At 39.3% G+C, this 8,133-nt stretch overlaps 1 protein-coding gene across 1 annotated transcript in view; it reads left to right on the top strand.

Annotated features, from left to right (window-relative positions):
• The first annotated feature begins 654 nt into the window (after window positions 1–654).
• Window positions 655–8,133, top strand: part of grm1b (glutamate receptor, metabotropic 1b) — a 32,714-nt gene continuing 25,235 nt past the window's right edge. Inside the window, exons 1-3 of the mRNA XM_084742082.1 lie at window positions 655–788; window positions 2,392–3,222; window positions 7,386–7,635. Coding sequence (XP_084598208.1) covers window positions 2,508–3,222; window positions 7,386–7,635 — 965 coding nt within the window. The 5' untranslated portion in view covers window positions 655–788; window positions 2,392–2,507. The remainder of the gene's footprint in view (window positions 789–2,391; window positions 3,223–7,385; window positions 7,636–8,133) is intronic.

Genomic DNA, 8,133 nt, shown 5'->3' with positions numbered 1-8,133 from the left:
AAAAGTTTTAGACTCATTAAAACAGAAACAGCAGATCAACCTCAATCTGAAATCTTCTCTTCTTTTCTGCAGCCGAATGGCTCTATTAATTATTTTCAACTGTAAGGCTGCATCTTTAGCCTTTAAGCTTATTTTATGACCTAACAACAGTCTTGATTGGTTGTTTCTGGATGTAAAATGAAGTTTTATTTAAAAACTGTGGCGCAGGCGCAGTACCTGTATCAGCCACACGGTGGCAGCAGAGTTCACTCTTTTTACAGCTGCAGCTGCGAAATGCAGGTGCATCACATCTGTCACTGACTGGACCGACGCAGTTGGACTAATTATGTGAAGTTTGACCAGTGTCTTCACAGTTGTCATGAGGAGAATAAACAACCATCTACTTACTTAGATCTGGTATTGATATCTTGGCTTTTCAGGTCACTATCTTTCTTGAATTACCCGCATTGTTGCACATGCATTTGAATACTCTGTCTGGGGGGGAAATGCCATTCATCGATGTTTGACTGTCTGAAACATCCTCCTGACGTACCAGGACTGTGGCTTCAAATCAGGGGCACTGCAGTGAGTGTGACCCGCTTACAAGATGCAGTGAGGAAGAGGAGAAGAAGGGGGCACCTCATGATCAGTGCAGAGACACACACACACACACGCACACACACACACACACACACACACACAGAGGGAGAGAGTCAGTGCACTGTATTTTCTCGGCAGAAGAGCTGGAGTCCAGTCTGGCTGCTTCACAAGAGACACAGACCCGATATGTCCCGGATCGCCTGGTGCAGGTAGGTCAAGTGATGCCAGTCATTTTGCAGACATAGACTCCCCCAGGCTGTTTAATATGGGAGCGTTTCATTAACATGCTCGAATATTCAGTCTGCTGTAGCCTTTTAATTAAGCTTCACCCTTTAATTGGGATGCATGTGCATGGAGGTGACGATGTTGGAAATGTTCTGTTCTGTCCTGTAAATGACACCGGCTGTAGAGCTGCGACTGGAGAAGAGCTACAGTCTGCTGTCAGGAGAATTTAAATAGAGCTCATCCCAGGGTCTTAATGTGATGCTTTCAGGGGTAAAAGTTGAAGAAACAGTCGCAGGTTGAAATGGATCAGCTGAGAGATGCTTAACTAAAGCAGAGGCAGCTGTCCGTGGTGCTGAAACTCAAAAGATTTCCCTCTTATAGAGAGTTTTTATCTGTCAGATTGAAGCATTTTAAAGCCTGTCATATAGGATCACTGCTGGTACCAGCTCTTATATGTTCCACAATTGCAACAGGAGTCCAATAACTTTACCTTTTTTGCCTGCTAAGATGCCACTTTTATGTATGTTTTAACAATCCTTTGCATGATTTGTAATAAGATAAGATAAAATAAGATAAGATAAGATATTTAGCTGAGAGGAATATTGATACTGCATATTGGTTACATTAATATTTCAGTCAGTCAGTTTATAGATGATGAGGATAGAAGATGAAGGAGGTATGATGTCTTTAAACATGTTTAGAGTTATAAATGTATGACAGGCCCAATGAGTCTGTGTGCTAAACTATCTTAAAATTAAATCAGATTAAACTGAAACCTTTTACTGTAAAGCCAGATTAAATTTAATGCTGTTGCACCTTAACCTTAAGCTCCAGTTTATACATGTGATGTGTTAACTTTAAAATAGACAGATTGAGAAAAATAGTAAGTTAAAGAACAAACTCAGTCCAATTAAGTTTTATAATGCATTCCTTTTTTTCTTTCACTACAGTTGATAAGCAAGTTTTTCTCAAAGATGGAGAAATTAGAGCTTCTTCTGTCCTCACACTTTTTAGCCAGCTAGCAAACAATGTAACATTTTGTTGACTGTCTACAATGTAACATTGTTGTTTTTAACTAGCTAGGAAACAATGTAACATTTTGTTAACTTTACAGCCAAATGTGAATGGTTTTCATCCCTCTTCCCCAACAGTACTGAAATTTATTGTTTGATTATTTATTTATGTTTCCTCATATTTGGGCAAGGAAGCATCTCTGTGTTGATTAAAATGTTTAATTTTGGTTTAAATCACAAAACTTTGATTTACTAAAATGAGTTTAGTTTTAACTGTGCTCTGCTAGTTCAAAATCTGGATTCACTCTTTTTAAACCTAGTTTAGCTAAAGTCTGATTAGAACTAATCTTAGATTAATTTAGTCTGTTTAGGTACAATCCAGTCAAAAGAAAAACACATTTGAGAAGCTGAAACCAGAGATTGTTATATTTATGCTTTAAACTGAAATTATTAATCTAATATTAAAATAGTTGATTATGTTTTTGTTTATCAACTAATTGATTAATGGACTAATCACTGCAGCTGTAGTCGCATGTATGAAAACAGGAATTAATGCTCAGTGTCTCTCACACAGGGTGACGACACTGAAGGAGAAGCAGCTGAGTTAACTTGTGTTTCATCCAAAAATGGATTGATGGACCTCCATTATGGCCAAGTGGACATGATTCTACATCCAGCACCTGTGGCACAATGTCAAATATGATTTACCTGACTGCCATCAGCATTTTGTACTTGCCTGTTCTACTGTTTGAGGCATTTGTCTTGTCTAAAGGCAAGTATGAGAGGTCAGTGGTGCCGAGTTCTGCCTCTCGACTGGTGGCCAGGATGGACGGGGATATTATAATCGGTGCCCTCTTCTCTGTGCACCACCAACCATCAGCTGAGAAGGTGGCGGAGAGGAAATGTGGAGAGGTCCGGGAGCAGTACGGCATCCAAAGAGTGGAGGCCATGTTCCACACATTGGATCGGATTAACTCGGACCCGCACCTGTTGCCCAACATCACCCTGGGCTGCGAGATCAGGGACTCCTGCTGGCACTCCTCGGTGGCTCTGGAGCAGAGCATCGAGTTCATACGGGACTCTCTCATCTCCATCCGGGACGACAGGGACGGCTCCAGGTGGTGCATCGAAGGGGTACCTTCCAGTGAGCCTCCACCCACCAAGAAGCCCATCGCGGGGGTCATCGGGCCCGGCTCCAGCTCTGTGGCCATTCAAGTTCAAAACCTCCTGCAGCTGTTCAACATCCCGCAGATCGCCTACTCTGCAACCAGTATTGACCTCAGTGACAAGACATTATTTAAGTACTTCCTCAGGGTGGTGCCGTCTGACACTCTTCAGGCCAGGGCGCTTCTGGACATCGTCAAACGATACAACTGGACCTATGTGTCTGCAGTGCACACAGAGGGTAAGACACATTTTTCTTCAGGTACTTCAGTGATTTATTGCAGTTATATAAAATTTGCAGACTCACAGGAGACAGTTTAAAAAGAGAATTGTCAGAACTGAAGCAGCAATAGCACAGACATCCTAATTTTTAATATCCAGCATAAAACACTGGATCCTATATCTCCCATGATGCAACTCAACACCATTTTCCATTACTGTCTGTAACGCAGACTTTCTCTCATAATTTCTTTTGAAGAGGGGCTGTATGAGGTACCTCTTAGTGTGTTACCAATAGTAGTTGACAGTCGGCATGCCACCAGTTTGGAGGAGCAGCAGAGGTACAGATGTGAGACGCTAAGCAAAAGGTCAGGGTCATGATCAAAGGGTCTTTTAGCCGCCTAAAAAGGCCCACCTAAAAAAATCAATATCAGTGTAAGTGTGCACTATATTTAGAATATTTCCACCACATTACCTTGCTGTCAGACAGCATTTTTTGACAGGAAAGCACCATTACATGAGTGATTTATTGCCATTGCTAAACCAACCAGACTCCATTGGCAAAACCTATAATTTTACCTCGCAGAAGACAGGAGATGCTGGTCTACTGCTGCCTCAGCTGGTTAGTTTGTTTTTCTTATTGTGTAACTTCGGTGTTTTAAAGGGTTAATCTGGACTCACAAAAGTCACACAATAACACAAACAAACTCCTGTGATCTGTGTGGTAAAAATCCTGATTTTGCCAATGGAGTTTGGTTGGTTTGGAGAGAGTGACATTTGGTTTATATAACGGCGGTTTCCCATCAGAAAAGGCTGTCTGACGCTGAAGTGGTGGAAACCATTCAGAACCACAGAAAACATTAAACAAATGTTTTCACAGGCTGAGCAGGACTCCTCAAGCCAAGTAGACTGAACTAAATGCCTAAAATTTGTAGAATTCCCCTTTATCAACTCCCTTTGTTGTTTGTCTTTCTCGTTCAGCAAATTATACCCAAGAACGAGTCCATTTTAAAAACTCTTTGTAGCACAGAGGCAGGATCTCTAAACCATCTCCACCCACGTCACACTGATTCAATCAATCCTGCATTTTGCTGCAATAATGTTGTTGTTTATCTTGTGAATGATGTATTTAGACCACTGTTCGAACAGCAGGTGGCTGCAGACAGTTGTGATCTTTTCCTTGTGAGGCTCATCTGCATGACATTAGTATAAATAGAGGGCAATTTCAGAGGAGGAGAGAAAAAAATGGAGTCCCCGGTGCTCGTCTGCGCATGAGGTCTAGTTTCTGTGGAGAATGTAGGGCTCCTTTTTATGCATCAAAGCCTGCAAAGACCAGTTGCACATTAGACGTTCTTTTCTTTTCTTCAGCATTGCCAACAGGAGTCTTGATTAGTTGCTCCTGCAGGTATGAGCTGCTTCACAACTAGAGCTCAAACGAGTGTATGAAGGGTTAATTTAAGGATCATTTTACAGCACAGGGTGCCTTTATGTTACACACACAAACAACATAGAGCAAAACATAACAAAACAAACAGGCTGTAGCTGGGATGGATATTGCTTTTTGAAGTATCCTTTGGGCTCTGCACAGCAACCTTACCTCACTGATATCACTGATGCTAAGCAGATAGACACTTTTAATGATCTGCTGCAGAGTCCTCCTGTCCTGTCCTGTCCTGTGCTGTGCACATCCCATGATGCCAGTTTGTGATGTTTCCAGTCAGGATGCTTTCCAGCCACCAAAACAAACTCACAGTGGGTCACAGGTGATGATTCAGAGGGACTACGTTTATATCTTATTTTATTAGCTGACCTGCTCTTTTTTATTAACAATTTCCTCACTGTCAGCGCTCGTTTCCATGCTGTTTCTGTTGTTGTGTCACATGTCAGTGGTGCAACCACATAACACACCTGTTAAGTGATTGGTTGTTTGCATGTCACGCTCCATTATCAAGGGATCTGATTGGCTGTTTATGAGCCAGCGCAGATTCGTCATGTGCTTTAATGGTGGTTTGCGTTTAATGCATTTTAACCACTGAACTCTTAAATGAACAATTTCATATGTAAGCATCCATTGACGATATATAGTATCTTGCTATTGTTTTATTGCCCAGGCCAAAGTGCAAACTGCATTTCATGTGCATAAAAAGAACTTCTTCTATTTTGTATTTAATCATCAGCTCAGGTTGTTTTTTTTTAAAAATTGTCTCTTCTGTTTGAAAAATCACACTTTTGAATTACTTTTCAAAATCATTAACAGGTGATGAGCTGTGTACTGCATTTTACAAGCATGTAAAAATAATTAAGATTCCACCCACGGTGTTGAGGAGGAGCAAAAATGTAATATGCATACCTGAAATAACCATAAAGCAGCTGTTGGAATCTCATCTGTATTTCCACTGAGGAAATTTCAGACAAGTTTGTGATGATAAACTGATAAAAATCCAATCAAAACCTGGGAAGTCTTCTTTGTTTACTGAGATGAAGATGTGTGTTATTTTGGCAATGAAGTGAATGAGTGCAATACATACTGGGTAAGACAGATTTCAGTCTAAATGATGAAGAATTTCTAAATAATGTCATGGGGGTATCAGTGATGGTTTAACTTAAAAGTGACAAGTTCTCTCCTTGTCCTCAGATAAAGCTGTTGAGGTCACCTTAACCCTATTTGCTCTAGTTGTGCTGCTCTTGATTCCATAAAAAGAAGTCTGGAGATGTAACGGGCCACTTAGATGCTTAAAGAGGAGTTGTGTTTTCTCAGCAAATCAAACTTGAATCATTTTAGGTAAAAACGATCATATTTCTTATAAATTAAAAAAGTTAGATCCTAAAACTTTAAGTTGACTGAATTTGAAAAGACACATTCAGGCAACTGCATAAACTTTTCTAGTTAAATAAACTTGATATTGATTCAGCTGTACTTGAGAAAACATATTTAATACGCTTAAAGATATTAATTTGAACAAACAACACTCAAGTCACACTGATGAACATTACAAACAAATTTGATTTACTTTCACATTTTCTCAGTTTGAAGAGTCAGTTCATCATTTGACAGCTGCTCCTGTTGGAGCTGCTCTGTTCCAGCCTTGGCACGAAGACGATGACGATGTCAAACTGTTCCCAGTGAATTTATTAAATGTGAATTTTCAGAAGTGTGACTGAATTCAGTACCAACCTTCATGATGGTTTGCAGCACTTTCATTATTGTGAAAACAAGCATCCATGACTTTTCTTAAAATTTACTGGAGACACATATTCAGTCATGTTTTCTTTACTTATAAAAAAAAGGGTCACGGGAGAATTTTAACTCTCAAACAATGCATGCTGGGAAGTCTACTAATGCTGACCATGTATCTTTAGAATCTTAATTTAATGTAAGGTAATGTTCTGAAAATAAATACTACAAATTTTAAGTTTAACTAACTTGAATAAATAAAACATATTTATTCACATCAACAAGGCAACTTTCTTTGTTTTGAATCAAACTCAAACTCTTAAGTTTCCCAACCGATAATCTTTTGTTGAGATCATTAAATAAATGATTGAAAATTTTGAATCTTTGAGTTTTAGAGGCCAAAAATGAAAAAAAAAAAGAAGTGGTTGCAAATGAAAATTACTTGCAATTTAATTAATTTCCTCAACATTTTTGAATTCTGCAGATTGAAGTGAGTCATTAACAAAACATTCAAAACCTTTTCGAGTTTATTTCAAAACTTGAGAGTTTGAGTTTGATTTAAAACTCAGAAAAATGATTTGCCTTGAAATTATGAGCTTCCTCGACTTTTTATGTACGGTTAATGTAAATATGCAAGTTATATTTATTCAGTTTTCTAGTATTCATTTTGCAGAATAATTAGGAACTTTTAGTTTCAGAGCCAAAAATGATAGCAATCTCTGAAAAACAGAAACTAAAGCAGAAAGATTCAAGAGTTTGAGCTTCACTTAAAACATCTTTTGAAAATTTTGAAGTTTTTGAAGAGATTTGCCTTGAATTGAAAGTTTTATTCTAACTTTTTTTTTTTTTTACAGTGAAGTTAATTAGAAAAGATGAGTTGATTCAACTAAATTCCTTCATGATTTTTTTGCAGTACACAGAGCAGAGCTGTGAATCAGAACTCATTGATTCTTTCTTTTCCTCCTGTGAATTAAACTCACCAGCGGCTCTTTCTTTCTTGTCTTCCTCAGGTAACTACGGCGAGAGCGGGATGGAGGTGTTCAAAGAGCTCGCCTCACAGGAAGGCCTGTGTATCGCCCACTCTGACAAGATCTACAGCAACGCCGGCGAGAAGCACTTTGACAGACTGCTGAGGAAGCTGCGCGAGCGTCTGCCCAAAGCCCGAGTCGTTGTCTGCTTCTGTGAAGGCATGACAGTCCGAGGGCTGCTGATGGCCATGAGACGGCTCGGAGTAGCCGGAGAGTTCCTCCTAATTGGCAGGTTTGTTAGAGATTGTTTTTCCCGAGGGAGTTTCTACTGTCTGTCTGTTTTTTGTTTGTTTGTTTGGGCATGAACAGCACAAAAGTTTACAGAGAAGAATGATGAGAAGAGTTCTTTCTCTCGGTGCTTTTTAGAAAATTTGGAGGGTTGTGAAACTCAGTCAACACAATAATGATCTAACAAACAGAAAGCTGAAATAAGAAAGAAACAAACAAGCAAAAAACTTTATATTTTCACACTTTTTCATAACACCAGCTAGTTGTGCAACGTGGATTAGTGACATCTGTGTTAATCTTCAATCCCAGTCTCAACAATTTCATCACAAAGTCCTTTTAGTAGCTGCTCATTTCCATGTCGGCTTAATAATTTACAGTTCTACAATTTACAATTCAGCAGATGCTTTTATCCAAAGTGACAGACAGCTGAGAGCTGATACAACACAAGCAAGGATCTAGTCAGGAGAGAACAACATGAGTAAGTGCACTAAAGCAGAGTCAA

Source organism: Lutjanus erythropterus, chromosome 18 (genome assembly GCF_056507025.1).
Source record: "Lutjanus erythropterus isolate fLutEry1 chromosome 18, fLutEry1.hap2, whole genome shotgun sequence".
In the NCBI taxonomy this organism is placed as follows: domain Eukaryota; kingdom Metazoa; phylum Chordata; class Actinopteri; order Lutjaniformes; family Lutjanidae; genus Lutjanus; species Lutjanus erythropterus.
The sequence above is the reverse complement of the archived record's forward strand: the minus strand, read 5'-3'. Positions and strand labels throughout refer to the sequence as shown.